At 61.5% G+C, this 18,910-nt stretch overlaps 1 protein-coding gene across 7 annotated transcripts; it reads right to left on the bottom strand.

The window, feature by feature from the left end:
• Positions 1-1,921: 1,921 nt before the first annotated feature.
• ACP5 (acid phosphatase 5, tartrate resistant) lies at positions 1,922-11,629 on the bottom strand. Of its 7 annotated transcripts, none has more exons than XM_065576405.1 (7): positions 11,507-11,629; positions 7,659-7,804; positions 5,937-6,086; positions 5,236-5,505; positions 4,547-4,674; positions 3,619-3,964; positions 1,922-3,087 (listed from the first exon to the last, which is right to left on the bottom strand). In XM_065576405.1, exons 3-7 carry the CDS (start codon positions 5,955-5,957, stop codon positions 2,845-2,847), a joined length of 1,008 nt encoding a protein of 335 aa, XP_065432477.1. In that variant the 5' UTR covers positions 5,958-6,086; positions 7,659-7,804; positions 11,507-11,629; the 3' UTR covers positions 1,922-2,844. The 7 variants fall into 7 exon arrangements, with proteins under 7 accessions (XP_065432477.1, XP_008161542.1, XP_008161543.1 ...); XM_008163320.4 differs by lacking the exon at positions 11,507-11,629 and adding an exon at positions 11,277-11,418; XM_008163321.4 differs by lacking the exons at positions 5,937-6,086; positions 11,507-11,629 and adding an exon at positions 11,277-11,418.
• Positions 11,630-18,910: the final 7,281 nt, after the last annotated feature.

Genomic DNA, 18,910 nt, shown 5'->3' with positions numbered 1-18,910 from the left:
CCTCTGGGCGGCCCTGCTTATGTGCTTGGGGACAGTAGGGCCATGTCTACACTTGTGGGCACTACAGCGTCAGTAGCTATGGTGCTGTAACCCTGTAGTGTAGATTCAGGCTGTAGCAACGGAAGGGGGGTTTCCATCACTATAGGAACTCCGTCTCCCTGAGTGACTGTAGCTAGGTCGATAGAAACGCTCTTCTGCCAACCTAGCTCTGTCAACACCAGGGGTTAGCATAGTTACAGCTCTCAGCAGGGTGGATTTTTCACACCCCGGAACACCTAGCTTTGTTGACCTAAGTTTTAAGTATAGACCAGGCCTGAAACTAGTCATTGGGCTAATCAGCTTCTAAAGTCGTAACCCTCATGCCCTTCGCGCAATGCTCTTGACTGGGGTTTGCAACACAGTAGGTGTTTCTGTTGACTAGGCCTTGTCTATAGGAGACGGTTGCACCAGTTTTTCAAATGAGCACCTCTATGCTTTCTCCTATGCAGCCCCTCGCAAAAACCGTGACAATGGTTCGGCAACCGCTGACCGGTATTGGCTCGTTGCTTCCTTGTGCTATATCTGCCTGCTCTCACCAGTTTTATACTTCGATTGGAAGCTCTTTGGGGCAGGGAGCAGCTTTGAATTCGGTATTTGTGCAGCCTGTAGCAACCTGGGGTCCTGGGCCATAAGTGAAGCTCCTAGGTGGGACAGTTACAATAATACATTGAACCAAATTCATTTTTTAAACCAGTCTAGTTAAACTGGAGCAAATGCCCAGGAAGATGCTGATTTGGGTTTTTAAAGTGGCTGATTTGGGGTTCACCGGAACCTATTCCCTGTCTTAAACTAAGCTGGAAAGAACTGCCTCCTTTCCGGGAAAACGCAGGCCAGAGAACAGCCCTGAGTTAATTCCTGCCAGTCTTTTATGAAAACATCCACTCAAGTTACCCACTCAACAGCCGCTTGTCATTCAAATCCCCTCCCTGTGCCCCAGAAAACCTCCCTTGCTTTAGTTATAGAAACATTTCTGTTCATAGTCGAGTACTGGGGACAGAGCACAGGATGGACTTAGGAGACCTGGGTTCTATGGGGCATGCCCTAGCGGAGGGGTAAACGGGGGGTGTTAAAGATGAGTAGGCAGCATTCTTTTCCCCCAGATTTGGTTCCCAGCCACTGACTGATCCATGGGGAATTTCCATATGTTCTTTCCCTGACCTTCTGCCAGGGGTTGATTCTTTAGGCCGGTGCCCTCATTGTAGGTGGATGTTTGCCAGGGAAAACGCAGAAGAGATTGGTTCAGATGGGATTTCTTGGCAAGCGTCAAGGAAGTGGGGTCTGGTCAGGAAAGCAGCCTGCACATCACAAAACCGTCACGTGGATCATCATTCCTGGACCCTGGCTAGGAGTGGTACCGATAGCAGTGCCTAGCTACTAGAGCGCCTGGTGTCTTGGGAGTACGGGCAATATCTCGATGAGCCTGCAAGAGCAGGGGGGCTGAGGGGCATCAGCAGACCTTCAAGTGCAGGGAGCCTAAGGCTGGAATAAGAGGGGACGGCTGAGGGGCGTTGGCAGAGCTGGCGGGGGACCTTAGAGCCGGAAGAGGAATGTGGGTTGGGATTGAGGGGCACCACCAGAGCTGTGTGCATGGAGGAAACGCGGGGCTGGAATAATGGGGAAATACAGGTCCGGATTGTGGGGTGTTGGCAGGGGAGCCCAGGAGCAGGGGTCTATGGGTTAGGACTGTTTGTGGGTGGCACTAGCAGAGCTCCGTGTGTGTGAGCCCAGAGCTCGGGGAGCAAAGGGGCTGCAGTTCGGGAATGAGGGGCATCGGCAGAGCTTAGCAACCGTCCTGCACAGTCTTCCCCTCCGTTTCCCCAACGTGAAAACATGTCCTCGTTTGCAAGGTGTGGACTCTGGTTTGGTGAGAGAAAAACAATTGGACTTTTTAAAATATAATTTATTGAAAATAGTCCCAAGAAAATCACTTAGAAGAGTCTGTTCCCTTCGAAGCAGCTTCAGGGAGCAACAGATCACAGGTGCAGTGCTGCAGAGGGTAAACAAGAAGTTTCTCCGGGACTTAAAAGTCTTTGGCAGACACATGGGGATCACACGCACGCCCCTTGTTAGCTGTAGACTGGGAGGAAGCACCCAGGACCGGTCCGTATGTGAGGGTTAAAAACAATCATCGCAGAAAACACAAACACCAGCACGAGGTCAGATTTGGGCAGTACTGGGTCCTCGTCTGGCACAACACAGTTTACTGGTCAGCAACAGAAAAAAAAATTCAGCTTCCCAGCCACAGAGCTGAGAAGGGGAAGGAAGGTCATTGCGCCTCCAGGTGGCGGGATGAAGGAATAGCTCTCCTGAGAGCATTGCCTGTTAGGTAATGGGATTGCAGGAGCTGTACAGAGGGGATCCCCAAGGAATTTACAGCCTCCGCAGGCAAAGGGGGGAGCATGAAAGGACCGTTAGCCCTGTTTTACAGGAGGGGAGCTGGTGCCTAAAGAGAGGAAGACAAGGGCACACAGGACTCTGGCACAGCCAGGAGTCAAACCCGGATCTCAGGGGGCTCAAAGGGGGCTGGAGTGATCTAGTGAGGAGGGAAGAGGGAATCAAGCAATAAATGGGGGAGGGAGGGGCTTCTCCAGCCAGCTAGTGGGTACAGGGGAGGAGGCGTTTGCAAAGCCTAGGGGGCATATTGGGGGCTACAGAGGGCAAGGGGAGGATTTCCCCAGAGATCAGATGCAGAAGCCTTAAAAATCAATGCCCCTAGCAGCGTTCCCCTCTGCGCCAAACGAAAGAGGAGGGAGCTCTGAACCCCCACTTCCTGCGCCCGCCTAGATCAGTGGGCAGGGAGGGGTCTCAGAGGCGGCTCCTCCGGGGGAGGGAGGTCTTGTAGAGGGACTTGCCGCTGGCCTCAATGTAGGTGACACTCATCTCCTTGCCGTCGATCTCCACGTAGGCGAAGCCGCCCAGGGACGCCGGCTCAGCGTAGAAGAAGCGCAGGTAGCCCTCGGGCACCTTGTGATAGTGCTTCCGCGAGTTCTCCATGAAGTTGCCAGCCCCGCTCAGCACGTAGCCCACGCCAGCCTTGTCCTGCAGGTACTGATCGGGGAAGATAGGGGTGGGGGTCACAGCAGATCCATGTTCCTGCTGCCTGGGTACTCCCCTGTTCCCATCCCGCAGCCAGCCTGCTCGTGCCAGGGGGGTCTGGGAGTCAGGACTCCTGGGTTCTATTCCTCACTCTGGGAGGGGAGTGGGGTCTAGGGGTTAGAGCGGCGGTGTGTGTGGGGGGGGCTGGGAGTCAGGACTCCTGGGTTCTATCCCAGCTCTGGGAGGGGAGTGGGGTCTAGGGGTTAGAGCGGCGGGGGGGGGGGGGGGCTGGGAGTCAGGACTCCTGTGTTCTATCCCAGCTCTGGGAGGGGAGTGGGGTCTAGGGTTCAGAGCAGGGAGGAGTCAGGACTCCTGGGTTCTATCCCAGCTTTGCTGTTGACTCACACCCAGGGTGGCTGGGGCGGGGTGCAATGGTCTAGCAGGGAGTTGATGGACAGCTCCCCAGCAGGGGTGCTCAGAGCCCTGTGGGATGGACCAGAGGGGACGACCTTGCCCCAGTGGCCCCCCTCCCGCCCCGCTTACCTGCAAGTTGTGATCATGGCCGCAGAGGTAGGCAGTGGCCTTGTACTTGAGCAGCAGCGGCTGCAGGTGCTTCACCAGGCAATGGGTGGGGCCGTGCTCGGCCACCGACCACACCGGGTAGTGGCCGGCCACCAGCAGGTAGTCGTCCTGGGAGGCAGCCATCTGCTTGCGGAGCCAGGCCAGCTGGCTGCGGGCCAGCCCCACGTCCCGGGGCTGCTGGGGTTGCTGGCTCTGGAAGTCGTCCGAGTTCCCGCACAGGGTGACGGTGTCGATCATGAGGAGGGCCACCGTGGCGTTGCTCTTGGGAACCTTGAACTTCAGGCTGTAGTAGTAGTTGGGGAAGTTCCTGCAGAACGGAGGGGGGAGGGGTGTCAAATGTTAAACCAGAGCTGGTCTCCACGCACCCCCCCCTCCCGCAGTCTCCTGGATCAGCATGGGGGCTGCAGGTCGGGAGTGAGGGGCACGGGCAGAGCTGTTGGGGGGAGCCCGGGGCTGGGCTAGCAGGGGCTGCAGGTCGGGAGTGAGGGGCACCAGCAGAGCTGGGGGGAGCCTGGGGCTGGGCTAGCAGGGGCTGCAGGTCGGGAGTGAGGGGCACCAGCAGAGCTGGGGGGAGCCCGGGGCTGGGCTAGCAGTAGATTGCAGGTTGGGAGTGAGGGGCACCGGTAGAGCTGGTGGGGAGCTCAGGGCTGGGCTAGCAGGGGCTGCAGGTCGGGAGTGAGGGGCACCGGCAGAGCTGTTGGGGAGAGCCCAGGGCTGGGCTAGCAGTAGATTGCAGGTTGGGAGTGAGGGGCACTGGCAGAGCTGTTGGGGGGAGCCCAGGGCTGGGATAGTAGGGGGCTTCTGGTTTAGAAGGGGATCCAGCCCCCACCCCTCTGAGCCCCGATATAGCAGGATGCAGGAGGGTTGGGCAGGCGCGGGGGGCCCTTACCAGCGCTTGGAGACCTTGCTGTAGGCGATCTGAGCCGAGACATTCCCCGAGTGATCGTGGTTCCCGGCCACCACGTACCACGGCACCTTGCGCAGCGACTGCGCCTTGAACACAGCCTCAAAGGTGTCCTGCCCCGAGAGAGGGGTTGGCAGAGAACGTGTTCACATCTGGCGGCGCCTGCCAAGCCTTCCCCGCCCCCGCGCACTCATGGCTGTTATTTGGAACCCAGTCGTTCCCCGGTGAGGGGGAGAACCATGAACAGATTTACCCCTCACGTGCCATAACCCCCAACACACCCAGGCCCACCACTGCAGCCACGGGGCTGACGCTAGCTGGTTTCCTGTGTTGGTTGACGTGTGCATCCTGCCAGGGCCACACAGGGGCGCCGCCTCCAGTAAAGGGGCTGCGGCAGTGTAGTGACACCCCAAGATTTTTTGGGTGCGGCGGGTAGAGGGCTGTCTCTACCCAAGGCTCATCCTGCAGTTTCCAGTCTCCCTGGCCTAAACCCCATAGCCCACCCCAGAAGCAGGTACCTCTCAGCACCAGGCAAGGGATCCCTGTATAAACAGCTCCCGCTGCGCTCCACCCCAGAGGTGGCCGCATCTCAGCTCAGGATGAGGGATCCCTGTAAAAACAAGTGCGGGATCCCAGTCCCTCTGTGCTGTGGGGGGACCCCAAGGACTCCCTACCTGGAACCTCTTGTCGTTGACGTCCCGCACCCCGTTGTAGTAGAAGTTATCGCCGAGGGACAGGATGAAGTCTGCGCCCAGCGCTGCCACCATGCGGCCCATCTCCTTGGCTGTGGCCACCTCGCGCGCCGTGTGGAAGGGGGGATTGGACACCCCGCCCCAGTCCCCCAGGGCGATGAAGCGCAGGGAGGAGCCGGAGGAGAGCGGGCTGGCGTAGGGGGTCGGCAGAGCCGCCAGGAGGAGCGCGGAGAGACACAGGTAACCCGCCATCTGTGGGGAAAGGGGGGAGATGCAGCCACAAGCAAGAGGAGGCGCTCTGCTCTGGGCCAAAGCCTTGAACCCAATCTCAGCAAGGGAGGCAGGGGTCAGGGCAAGGGATGAGCCAGGACTCCTGGGTTCTATCCCAGCTCTGGGAGGGGAGTGGGGTCTAGTGGGTTGGAGCAGGGGGGGGCTGGGAGCCAGGTCTCCTGGGTTCTATTCCACTGACTCACTGTGCGACCTTGTGCAAGTCCTTTCCCCTCTGTGTGCCTCAGTTTCCCCTCCCACCCAGTCTCCAGGCTCTCTGGGGCAGGGTCTATCTCTCAGATGAGAGAGCTGGCGCTCTCAAACCTGAGGCGGTCCGGGTTTGAAGCAGGATTAATGAACCCAGGGTAGGGGCCCCTTTTCAGCTGAAGCCAGGTTTATTTCGGTTTAACTCAGACCTGTTCCCGTTCGACTTCCATCAGAATCCGAGCGTCCACGCTGGGGCCGGGCCAGTGTAACTAAACCAGTTCAAATCACCTGCGCTCAGCTCAAGCAGTGCAGCTCTGCGGGAAACTTTCTGTCGCCCCCTCTCTGCAGGCACCGCCCTGCTGCAGATAATCAATTAAGACCAGACACAAGGGAAGGAGGGTGGGAACGGCTGGTTTGAGCGGCCCAGCCCTCCTTCAGCCCTGCCCCAAGCCCATTGTCCAAGCCTCTGGGAGACAGAGGGTTAAGGGGCGGAGGTGCTCAGTTGTCCTGGGGAAGGTAGATCTTTGCTGGAGTGTCTCCACCCAAACTGCAGAGATCCAGCCATCTCAGGGCACCGGCTCCAGCCCCGGGGCGGGGACGGGACGGAGTCAGGGTGAGTCGGATTCAGCAGCAAGGTCAGATAGGAAGCTGCGTTTTGCCCAGGGCGCCTGGCAGCTCCTGGAGCCGGTGCCCCAAAACTATCGACAGACACTTGTGAAAATAGCCACCCCCAGCACACACACCCCCCATATGGTTTACATTAAACATAGTTTGCGTTTCAGACCCTGACCAAGACCAGGGGCCCTGTCGGGCCAGGCGCTGCCCAGACCTCAAATAGGATCAGGGCCCCCATTGTGCCAGGCGCTGCTCAAACCCCAACCAGGATCAGGGCCCCCATTGTGCCAGGCGCTGTACAGACCCCGACCAGGATCAGGGCCCCCATTGTGCAAGGCGCTGCTCAAACCCCAACCAGGATCAGGGCCCCCATTGTGCCAGGCACTGCACAGACCCCGACCAGGATCAGGGCCCCCATTGTGCCAGGCACTGCACAGACCCCGACCAGGATCAGGGCCCCCATTGTGCCAGGCGCTGTACAGACCCCAACCAGGATCAGGGCCCCCATTGTGCCAGGCGCTGCTCAAACCCCAACCAGGATCAGGGCCCCCATTGTGCCAGGCGCTGCTCAAACCCCAACCAGGATCAGGGCCCCCATTGTGCCAGGCGCTGCTCAAACCCCAACCAGGATCAGGGCCCCCATTGTGCCAGGCACTGCACAGACCCCAACCAGGATCAGGGCCCCCTTTGTGCCAGGCGCTGTACAGACTCCTGGCAGAGAGACTGGCCCTGGCCTGAAGAACCTGCAACCTAAATAGCTAAAAGAGGGGCAGGGAAACAGGCACAGAGCAGGGAAGTGACAGAGCCAGAAAAAAAATCCTAGGAGTCCTGCCTCGCAGCCTGATGTCTTGTCCGCTCCTCCCAGCACCCCCAGATTTCTGGGGTTGGTCCCAATCCAGCACTGGATCAGAACTGGGCCGTCCCAGCCCATCTCTGGGCCGTTCCCACTGAACTATGCCAGAGCTTACCAAAAATTCCCACCTGCAGAAAATCTAGCAGCCTGGAGCAGTTCCGATCCAATACAGATTTAATAAAAACCTGAAAGGGGAAAAGTGCCAGGGATGATTTGACATGGAAGGAGCCCAGATACCACGGGGACAGACTGCTAGCTGCCACGCTTCTGGCATGTCAGGACAGCTGCGGGCTGGAGCCGAAACAAGGCCAAAGCGCCTCCGTCACCGAACAGGAAGAGGGTGAACCAGGAAACAGGTGAAGGAGACAGAAAATGCAAAGGAGACAGAGGCAAAGACCCAGGCGGGGGCTGGGAAGAGGCTGCCAGCTGCAACTGATGAAGCTGGCAAAGGAGCGTCACTTACACTGGTCAGTTTCGGTGCCGAGGGGAGAGTGGTGCTGTCAGGGGCCGAACCCTGCCGGCTTCCGTCTCAGAGATGCCCCCGCCCGCCGTCGGGGAGCCCTCCTGGTGTCACCTGCGAGCCGTTCGGTCGCCACTGAGGACGCTGGGCTAACGGGGACATTTTATCAGGCCCTGAAAAGGGGAACTTGGGCGCGGGGACGCGGGGCGGGGGGGAGTTGAGCGACTGTGGCTGTCTCCCTCCCCGCACGTGTCGGAAGCGGCTCCGAGCAGCAAAGTTGATTATTAAGAGTGTGATGGAGAAACGGCTGCCCGATGACCCACAGCTCCTTCCCCCCACCCCTGCAGTCATGTGACGCGACCGACCCATAACCAGCCGCGGTTCTAGTCACACTGCAGCGCACCCTTCAATCACGCCCCGGCTGATTAGGAAGCCAAATACAAGCCAGGCGCTTAACCTTGCTGCACCTGGCCCCACCCAGCAACCCTAGACTGCTTGGAAGTTAAAGTGAACCTGAGGCCTAGGGCTGGAATAGCCGGGGGGCTGCAGGTCAGGATTGAGGGGCACCATAGGGCTAAGGGCGGGGGAGCCAGGGCTGGAATAGCGAAGGGCTGTGGGTTGGGATTGAGGGGCCCTGCCAGAGCTACAGGTGCCGTGAGAGCCACGGCCAGGGCCACCAGGCTAGCGATCAGGGGGCTCCTGTATGGCTGTAGCGCCCCAAGAGGTCAGTCCCCCGGCGCATGGCGCCTGAGTGAGCATAGGCATAGCTCTGTATTTGGGGGGGCAGCTCCAGTCAGGCCAATGGGGCGGCGCGTAGGGGGACAAATTCCACGCCTGCCTGAGACCTGCAATTTGGGGGGACAGTGCCCCCAACCCCCACCCAGACTACACCCATGATGAGGAGGGCGTCATGGGGACGCCGGAGCTCGTGCCTGGCGCAATCTGAGACACGGGGCAAAGGTCAAGGACCTTCCCCCTGGACACAAGGCCCAGTGCCTCGCCCAGGTGACATAGGGCCCAGACGGGAGGCTCCGTCCTCCCTCCAGCACCCAGCGTCCTGCCCCATGTACCTACGTCCAAGCTCCAACTGATCTGCTGCCCTAGGGCCAGCCAGCCGCCCTCCCTGGCACCAAGATCCAGAGGCCGCTGGCCAGCTGGCCCCAGACACTAGCCCAGCTGCAAGGAGGGCAAGCTGGGATAATCAGAGAGCATCAGCTGCTCAGGGTCACCCGAGAGACACCCCTGAAATCCCCTTGATCTGAGTCAACGTTCCAGCCCCCCCCCCTCCCCCCCCGTGCCTGCTAATCCAGGATTCGCTGGAGAGATTCAGAGACGGAAAGTGGGGAGGGGCTGGGAAAACCGAGGGGGTGGAACCTGAGCCTCTCTGCCCCTCGAGGGGGTCCTGCAGCCAGGCTGGGGCACATCGGGTAGAGTTAGTCAGTAGTGGGGGGGGGTGAATTCTCCCTGCTGCTCCTGTATGAGTTGGGGAGAGAACCCAGGAGTCCTGACTCCTGTCCCCCCTGCAGTAACCACTACGCCCCGCCCCTCCCCAGAGCTGGGGAAAGAACCCAGGAGTCCTGACTCCTGTCCCCCCCTGCTGTAACCACTACACCCCTCCCCGAGCTGGGGAGAGAACCCAGGAGTCCTGACTCCTGTCCCCCCTGCAGTAACCACTACGCTACGCCCCTCCCTTCCCCAGAGCTGGGGAGAGAACCCAGGAGTCCTGACTCCTGTCCCCCCCTGCTGTAACCATACACCCCTCCCCGAGCTGGGGAGAGAACCCAGGAGTCCTGATTCCTGTCCCCCCTGCAGTAACCACTACGCCCCGCCCCTCCCAAAGCTGGGGAGAGAACCCAGGAGTCCTGATTCCTGTCCCCCCTGCTGTAACCCCTCCCCCGAGTTGGGGAGAGAACCCCCTCCCTACCCTCCAGAGCCAGCACTAAATACTCCTTGAATGAACCCGCTGTGCATACTGACGTTCACGGGGCTTTGCACTACCAAACGAGAAGGATTCTCGGTGCTGAGCCCTTCCCGCCCAGCGCGACGGAGACATGGGTTCACGTGGACAGGAGTGGGAGTCAGGACTTGGTTCTGGCCCTGGCTCTGGCATAGGGAGCGGGGGCTGGGAGCCAGGACTCCTGGGTCCCGTTCCCAGGCAGTTCTGTTGCGTGGCACATTTGAGGCGCCCCGTGAAGTTATGACACTGTCTGCGGATCTCAGCAGCGTTTCCAGGCTATTTATAGGAAGCTGCGAGCCCGGAATAACCCGGCTCCTGCGAGATCAAACAATGATTCCACCCACCCGGCTGCTGGCAGGGAGGAAACCAAGGTGGCTCCGGGAGGATGCGTCAGCACAGGGAGAATTCCCTCGGACTAAATATAATTCTGGAGAGGGAAGGTGCTTCCCAGCCCCCTGCTCTAACCACTACACCCCACTCTGCCTCCCCAGAGCTGTGGAGAGAACCCAGGAGTCCTGGCTCCCATCCCCCCCTGCTGTAAACACAAGACCCCCCCACTGCCTCCCCAGAGCTGTGGAGAGAACCCAGGAGTCCTGGCTCCCATCCCCCCCTGCTGTAAACACAAGACCCCCATCTCCCTCCTGCTCCCCTCAGACTTCCAGCCCCCCAAGGCAGGGCTCTCCCCACACCCAGGCCTTCTACGCTGGCCTCAGGCCCCACCCTGCGCAGGCCAGAGAGGTCCCCGCTCCTGAGTCAGACCCATGCAGCTGGGGAATGGAAGGGCTGGATCACATGCCAGGGCGGGTCAAAGGCCGGCTGGTGCTGTGGGGCCCGTCCGCAGTGGGGCCTCCGAGAGGTTAATTCCAGAGCAAATCCAGGTGGGGGGATGCCATGGAACCCAGCCTGGCCCCTCGCTAATCTGGCCTCCCTCCCACCGGCTCTGGGAGGGGGGCTGGGAGCCAGGACTCCTGGGTTCTATCCCCAGCTCTGGGAGGGGGGCTGGAAGTCAGGACTCTGGGTTCTATCCCTGGCTCTGGGAGGGGGGCTGGGAGCCAGGACTCCCTAGGTTCTATCCCTGGTTTGGGGAGGGGGGCTGGGAGCCAGGACTCCGGGGTTCTATCCCCAGCTCTGGGAGGGGGGCTGGGAGCCAGGACTCAGGGGTTCTGTCCCCGGTTCTGTGAGGGGGTGGAGTGGGACCTAGTGGTTAGATCCTCTCACTCTCCCCAGAGAGGATTTGGATGTGCCGTTTCAAAGAGACAAACATCTTGGTCCCTAGAGATCTCCCCACTTCCCACAGGCCCCTGTTGTTGGCAGGGCCTGTCTGAAACCAGCCAGGGTTACAGCACCCCCAGGCCCTCTCCGTAGGGGAGATCTTTAGACCCAGCCCCTCCCCCGGCCCAGCGTAACTGCCCTGTCCAGCAGTAAATGGGGCGGGGGGGGGGTGTGTGCCCTACCAGCACATCTCACACTGGGGGAGTCCCGTTGGGGCAGATCCCCCTCCCCCAGGTCACACAGGGCCTCAGATTCAACGAGAACCAGGCAGAGATCAGGGCTGCGCCGCATGAGCGGAACCCAGTGCTGGGAAGCAGCCGAGTGGAGAGAAATTGACCCAATTCAGGGCTCCAGAGCCGCCAGCGTCCCGTCGCCGAAAGGGGCGTCCTTACCCAGGGTCCCGTGCAGCTCCCCTGCCTGCCTTTTGGGGGGAATTCAGCACCTCGCCTCTCCGCCCCGCTCCCCTCCCGGAGCCAGAGGATGTTGTTGTATGTTGCGCTGACTAATCTAAGAGCCTCCCTCGGCGACACCCGCCCTCTGCCCTGAATTAATTAACCTCTGATGAATCCAGACCTGAACGAGAGAAGGCCGAGGCCCGGCCCCTGGGGAAGGCCTTGCTCACCTTGCAGCTGGGGGGGCGACCCTGAAGGGGCCGAGGTGCAGGCTAGGAAGGGAGCTGGAGCAGTTTCAGCACTTGGTCTTGCTGAGATTGGTGGCTGGTGAGAGGCTCTTCATACCGAAAACCGGAGGGGGAAGTTGGGGCTACAGCTAAACCCAGCCAGGCCACTCACACGTAGGCCAGGCCCCTGCAGGGCGTGCTGAGCCCCCCCCAATCAGTTCCACCCATGTCACCCGGCTAGGGCTAGTGCGACAGACAAATTCATCCATTGGCCGCCCTCTCGGGGAGCGGGGTTAGCAACAGCTACAGGAGAGGCCCCGTCATCGCTGACCGGCCTAGGTCGCGCTCTAGTGTAGACACACACACACCCCACCCCTGTGGGCTGCGTCCGCACTAGGGGGTTCCCCGGGGAGCTGCGATGGCTACGCCGGTCTCATCCCCAGAGCGTAGACGTGGCCCAAGGCACGAAATGGCCGCGGGCTCGGTGAACGCCCCGCCGTTGTGCCGGTGGTGTTATTTCAGGGTGAGTGGATACCGCTCCCACCCCTAGTGCAGACCCGCCTGGGCTTTTAAAGAGGTGGTTGAAAACTCGGAGCGACGGAGAAAAGCAGAACAAGAACCGGCGGCCGGACACGAGGCAGCAGGTTGTGACGGTGCCGGTGATTAGTCCCCGGGAAGAGTCGTGAGTCACACGACGGGGGAGCGGGAACGGCCTAGGCTGGACAGCGGGGAGACGAGATGGGCTCATGGCCCCCCAGATACGCGTGTCGCTGTGTCCACCCCACGGAGGGGTGGGGCCACTTAGCTAGCCCGGGTTCCCCGCGGTGCTGGATGGTGGCTGCTGTCTAAGGCCCCCCCCGCAGAGCCAGCCCCTTGGAGCCCCCCAAGACCCCCACCTCACAGCCCCCAGCACTTGTGCTCTGGGCTCCCCCCGGTGGCCACGTGGGAAACTGCAGCTGTTACGTTCCACCCAGGCAGGGCCCAGCTGCGGCTGTAGGAGGAGCAACACCGCCCCCTAGTGGGTAAACGAGGCCAGCGCTGCTGCTGAGCGTCGGACGGGCCTGGCCCCGGGATTCCCGTCTCACAGACCCCCCTACCCTCCCAGAGCCGGGGATAGAACCCAGGAGTCCTGGCTCCCAGACCCCCCCCTACCCACTAGACACCCCCCCCTGCCCTCCCACAGCTGGGGATAGAACCCAGGAGTCCTGGCTCCCAGACACCCCCCCTACCCACTAGACCCCCCCTGCCCTCCCACAGCTGGGGATAGAACCCAGGAGTCCTGGCTCCCTGCTCTGACCCCTAGACTCCACTCCCCTCCCAGAGCTGGGCTCTCTACTGGGGGATGTGGGTGTGAGGTTTGGGGCATCTCTCCCTCGGGGGTGGGGGGGTGTCTCCAGACTTTTTACCAAGGGGTGGGCAGTCCTGCTGACAGCCACTCCCCATGGGGGCTGGGATCCCTTAGGGAGGGGGCAGCTCGGCCCAGGGCCCCAGAGCCAGGACAAAACCAGGGGGAGTGGGGAGAGTCGGTATGGTGCAAAGGGGACTGCCGGGGAGCCCAGCCCTCACCCGCTTGGCACGGCTCAGCATGGCCTGGGAGAGCTCCCCCAGCCCAGCCCTCACCCGCTTGGCACGGCTCAGCGTGGCCTGGGAGAGCTCCCCCGGCCCAGCCCAGCCCTCACCCGCTTGGCACGGCTCAGCGTGGCCTGGGAGAGCTCGCCCGGCCCAGCCCTCACCCGCTTGGCACGGCTCAGCGTGGCCTGGGAGAGCTCCCCCGGCCCGGCCCAGCCCTCACCCGCTTGGCACGGCTCAGCGTGGCCCGGGAGAGCTCCCCCAGCCCAGCCTCCACCAGTTCAGTGTGGCCTAGACCAGCGTCACCCAGGCCCGGACTGAAGAATTTGGGGGCTTGTGCATGATGGAAATGGGGGGAGGCACAGCAGAGTGGCCTGCCCCACGCATGCCCCACTCCACACAGGACGAGCCCAGCAGGGGGCATCAGACTCTTGACGCCTCTGGGCCTTGCCCCCAGGGATGGTCACAGGTAACCCCTTGGGACCAGGGGGTGTGAGTTTGTTAGGGGTGTATACCCCCCTACACACACACCCACACCCCCTACAAAACAGACACCCAATAGACACAGACCCCCACACCCTGTACACACACCCACTCTACACAATCCACAACATCCAATCTGGCCACAGACCACAACTAACTGCCCCCTCCCTGGCCCGCTGCTCTGAAGGGTTCCCTGTGCTGGGCTGAATGACGATGGGCATTGCTAATTAGTGTGGGGGTGGGCTCCCCATTAACCCTTTGGGCACCAGACTTCCTGGCCTGGGTGTTTTCATGGCCTTAGCCAGGAGTCCCCATACATGTGGGGGGGGGGCTGCCACCTGCAGGGGGTCTCTGCCATGCGCATCCTGTTTGCGACAGGCCGCTTGCTGCACCCCCCCATATGCCCTCCCTCACCCCCACCCCCCCGCAGGCTGCAGGCAGGAAGGGGCCGGAAGCAGATGGGGCCGGCTGCATCCTGCTAGGCTGACCAGGTGCATCCTGCCGCCAGGCCTTGCCACCGCGGGGGCGAGGCAGTGTGAACGGGGCCGGGTGTGAGCCAGGGTGTGCGAGTGTGAACGGCCGTGTGATGTGTGCGAGTGTGCACAGCGGTGTGATGTGTGTTTGTGAGTGTGCGGTGCAGTGTGAGTGTTGCTAGGGCTCCACAAGTGTGAGTGGGCGTGTTCAAATGTGCTCTGCCATGTGCAGTGCAAGTGTCTCTGCGTGTACAAATGTCAGTGAGTGTGAATGTGGGATGTGTGCAGCAGTGTGGGGGAGCGTGTGTTGCAATCTTGTCAGGCGCATGCGTGGCAGTGCGCAGGGGCACTGTGTGTGGCAGTGCAGGGGGTGCGTGCGTGGAAGTGAGGGGGGAGCGTGCGTGGCAGGTGGGCAGCGTGTGTGGCAGTGCAGGGGGAGCGTGCGTGGAAGTGAGGGGGGAGCGTGCGTGGCAGGTGGGCAGCGTGTGTGGCAGTGCAGGGGAGCGTGCACAGCAATACAGTGAGGTGCAGGGGGCAGTGTGTGGCAGTGCAGGGGGAGCATGCGGGAGGAGCGTGCAAGGCAGTGCGGGGGAAATGTGTGTGGCAGTGCACGGAGAGCATGCGTGGCATTGGGGGAGGTAGCGTGCGTGGTGGGGGGGAAGGTAGCATGCATGGCAGTGTGGGGGGAGCGTGCGTGGCAGTGGAGGAGGTAGCGTGTGTGGCAATGCAGGGGGAGTGTGCGTGGCAGTGCTGGGGGGAGCGTGCGGGGGCAGCGTGCATGGCAGTGGGGGGGGGGAATGTGCATGACATGCGGGGGCACCGTGTGTGGCGGGGGGAGCGTGTGTAGCAGTGCAGGGGGAGCGTGCGTAGCGGGAGGCAGCATGTGTGGCGGGGGGGCAGCGTGCATGGCAGTTTGAGCACGCAGGGTTGTGCCAGACACAGGCAGGGCTTGTGACTGAGGCACTGGGCCCGGACCCGTCGCCAGGGGCTCGGCCCCCCCAACCCCCAGTGCCCAAATTGGTGGTGCTACGAGCTGGCACAATGGTGCTACCCCCGGGCCAGGAGCTGCCACCATGGAAACCCAGCAGAGTCCCCCGGACGTTCACACGCAGACACACTTGCACACACTGAGACACTTGCACACGCAGACACGCAGACACAGACACACTCGCACCCACAGGCACGCTTGCAGACGCACACGCAGACACACTCGCACACAGGCTCAAGCATGGGGAATTGAGGGCTAAAAAGTCTCACTGCCGTTTATTTTACGCCCCCTCCCCTGCCCTGTCTCACCCTCCATCTCCTTCTGCCCCCGCCCCCTGAGGCCTGCAGATAAGCGAGAAAGACACAGAGCTGGGAGGGGGGGGATGACCCTGGGGAGCATGTGGCCAAGTGGGGAGCAGGGGCCCCAGCCCGGCTCTTTCCATCCCCAGTCCCCAGTAACTAGCACAGTCCCTTAAAGAAGAATGAAGGCCCGGTCCAGCTTGCTCTGGGGAAGGTCCATCACCATGGGAGCGTTGCTATGGGGATCATCCGTTGCCAGGGGCGGTGCCCATCCATGGGGAGCATCCGTCACCTTGGGAGGTGTTGCTGTGGGGAGCATCGAATGCTATGGGCAGTATCTGTTGCCATGGGCAGTGGCCATTGCTATGGGAGCCTCTGTCGCCATGGAGCATGGCCATCACCATGGGGAGTGTTGCTATGGGGAGCAGCCATCACCGTGGGGAGCATTGCCATGGAGAATGGCCCTCACCATGGCTGAGTGGATGGGAGGGGAGCGATGCTGGGGAGGCTTCCAGGGGGCAAAGGGGGGTGGGATAGCTCTTGGCACAGGCCATGGCCTGGACAGACTCAGACCCTGGAAGGGGGAACACACAGAGGGAGCAAGGCGGGGGCAGGGGCCAGCTCTCCCATTCTGCAGGCCCTGCCACCCCAGCTCCCCCACCACCACCCCAGCTCCCCAGACTCTGCCCCTCCAATCAATTCATCAACCCCGGCAAACTCTCCACAACAGCAGATGTCACCCCCACCCCACCCCCCCGGAATCAGCCTGGCTACGGGCCAGCTGGGGCTCGCCGCCCCGGCTCATTAAGGAGCCAGGCCGTGACGGCTGTGCGTGGAGCTGGCCGCGTCCCCGCTCCGGGAGAGTCAATTCCAGGACTGGCGCAGGAAGCAATGCGAGCTAAACAAGTCTATTTCTCTGTGTGAAGTGGCCCAATGGTTCTGACTAATATTTTCCTGAGCAGTGGCTCCAAGAGGAGGGGGAAGTGAGGGAATTTCCGGCCATTCTGGGCGTAGGACCCGCCCCATCCCCCTGCCTCAGACCGACTGGCTGCCTCTTGCTGGGCTGGGTTTCAGCGGGGGGTGAGCCCGTGTAAGATTCAGGAGATACGGGGAGCGAGCGCAGATCCTTCTTGGTCCGAGAGCACAGCCACGGCCGGCTAAAGGAGAATCCCAGGGTGGCGAGCGCAGTATAGGGCATATGGCACACAGAGGAGCAGTTCTGATTCAATCTGCAACACACACACATCCCAACCGAGATCGGGGCCCCATCGTGCCAGGTGCTGCATGGACCCTGACCAATATCAGGGGCCCCATTGTGCTGGCAACAGACCAGGACCCCTCCCCTCATCGTGCTACAGACCCACAGTGGACCCTACCTGAAGAACTCATAGTCTAATTAGATACAGGGTGGGAGGGGAAACTGAGGCACCCAGAAGGGCCAGGACTTGCTCAAGGCTGGGCCTAGAACCCAGGCATCGTGAGTCGCAAGCCAGCGCCCTCACCACTCAACCACGCTGCCTCTCCCTGCAGCCTGTAAGATTGTACAGCCCCTAGCACAACAGGGCCGTATGACTGGCCGAGCAAGGCCCTGCACTCGGCGGAGCGGTAACACAATAGCTTTGCGATGCCGCAGCCGAGCCGTTCCCAATTGGGTGGGAACGTTGGTGGGCAGAGTCCTGAGGGTTTGGGGGGGGGGACCAGACAAGCCCGGTCTCCGCTAACGTCCAGCCCACAGAGACAGTGGCCCTTGGTGCTGCGGGCAGAGCAAACGCTCTGCTGCCCCATGCACAGGTCATAGTCTCATGCTTCCATGCACCAGGATGGTCACCCAGCTGGGCCCTTTCACCCCACTCTGGTCAGTCCCCTTTGGAACCCAGGAGTCCTGGCTCTCAGCCCTGCCCCCAACCACTAGATCCCACTCCCCTCCCAGAGCTGGGCATAGAACCCAGGAGTCCTGGCTCTCAGCCCTGCCCCCAACCACTAGATCCCACTCCCCTCCCAGAGCTGGGCATAGAACCCAGGAGTCCTGGCTCTCAGTCCTGCCCCCAACCACTAGATCCCACTCTCCTCCCAGAGCTGGGAATGGAAGGAACCCAGGAGTCCTGGCTCTCAGCCCTGCCCCCAACCACTAGATCCCACTCCCCTCCCAGAGCTGGGCATGGAACCCAGGAGTCCTGGCTCCCCGCCCCCTGCTCTAACCCTAGGCTCCACTCTCCTCCCAGAGCTGCATGACCTCAGAGGGGGAGCTGTTGGGGCATTCCTGGGGGGGCTGTTTTCTCCTCTTCTGGAGCGTCAGGTATGGGCTGCTGTTGCAGCCAGGATACTGGCAGTTGGGGGCAATGCTATAAGGCAGGAACTGGAAGGAACGCAGAGGAAACCCGAGTTCAAGCCCCCCGCCCGGATGAATCGAGGCCGAGGGGAGGAAACTCAGTCAGTGACTCAGAACGTGCTGTGCCCACAATTGTTGGCAGCCCCCAGGGCCAGGAGATGCCCCCTGCCCCAGGAGGAGCCTGGGTGACCTGATGTCCCCTCACCTCACACGCCTCCAGCCCAGACCCCCCGGCTCACCCTGTGCACGGGTGCCAGGCAGTCAGGGCACCAGGGCCAGGGGAAGCTGAAATGCAGCCACCTCTGGGGTGGAGGGGGCAGTGAGAGCACAATGCCTCGAGCGACTCCTTGACAAAGCCCTGGCTGGGATGATTTAGTTGGGGATTGGTCCTGCTTTGAGCAGGGGGTTGGACTAGATACCTCCTGAGGTCCCCTCCAACCCTGAGATTCCATGATTCTATGACAGGGGAGAGGGGCTGCGGGGCGGGAGTAAGTGAGGGGCAGCGGTAGGGTTGTGTGTGGCTGGCTTAGCGGGGTGGGGAAGGGGACATGGGGCCTTTCCCCACTAGGGGGCGTGTCTCCCATCCAGCCCTCAGTGAAATAGGGCTAGTCATCCTTCCTGGGTTCATTCTGAAGCATTTCCAATGTGCTTTGAGATCCCCAGTGGGGGAGCTGGGCCTGGCCCTTAGCATTGATTTCAATACGTGAACGCAGCTGGGTGCTGTCCCCTCCCCAGCCCGGGGGACCCAGGCGGGGCTGGGTTCTGCGCTCTGGGCAGGGAGGGGCACCACTGGAAGCACGGTGCAAACGTTCAGAGCCCGGGGAAGGAGCGTGTCCCCCTGCTATGGGTGGGGAAATGGAGGCACAGAGAGGGCAGGGACTAACCGCAACGTCAGGCTGCAAGTGAGTGAACAGAACCCAGGCGTCCTGACTCCCAGCTCTAACCACTGACCCACCCTAATATGGGGGGGAGGGGGAATAGAGGCCTCTGTCAAAACCTTTAATGTAAAATAGAAAATGAAACTCCTTGTTCTGCAGGAACTTCCCCAAAATGTCAGTTAGAGCTGCTGGGCGGAGGCAGGGCCCAGACTGGCTCAGCTCTGCCCTGGCTTGTACCCCCTGAGCCTGGCTGTGCCCCTCCTGCTCCTCCGCCCCCCAACTGACACACTCCGCGCGGGCCTAGAGGGCACAGGAGAGACAGGCTCCAGCACCCAGCCCTGCCCGCAACAGCAATGCCGGGAAAATCCGGCTCTGGCCTTGCAGCCCT

Source organism: Chrysemys picta, chromosome 22, assembly GCF_011386835.1.
Source record: "Chrysemys picta bellii isolate R12L10 chromosome 22, ASM1138683v2, whole genome shotgun sequence".
Taxonomy (NCBI): domain Eukaryota; kingdom Metazoa; phylum Chordata; order Testudines; family Emydidae; genus Chrysemys; species Chrysemys picta.
This window is presented reverse-complemented; position numbering and strand designations above follow the sequence as displayed.

Coding starts and splice junctions, on each gene's coding strand:
- ACP5 (XM_065576405.1), bottom strand. CDS start 5,957: ATGGAAGTCGAACGGGAACAG. Junction 4,675..5,235: donor TCAACGACAAGAGGTTCCAG/GTAGGGAGTCCT, acceptor CTCTCGGGGCAG/GACACCTTTGAGGCTGTGTT. Junction 3,965..4,546: donor AGCAAGGTCTCCAAGCGCTG/GTAAGGGCCCCC, acceptor TCCGTTCTGCAG/GAACTTCCCCAACTACTACT.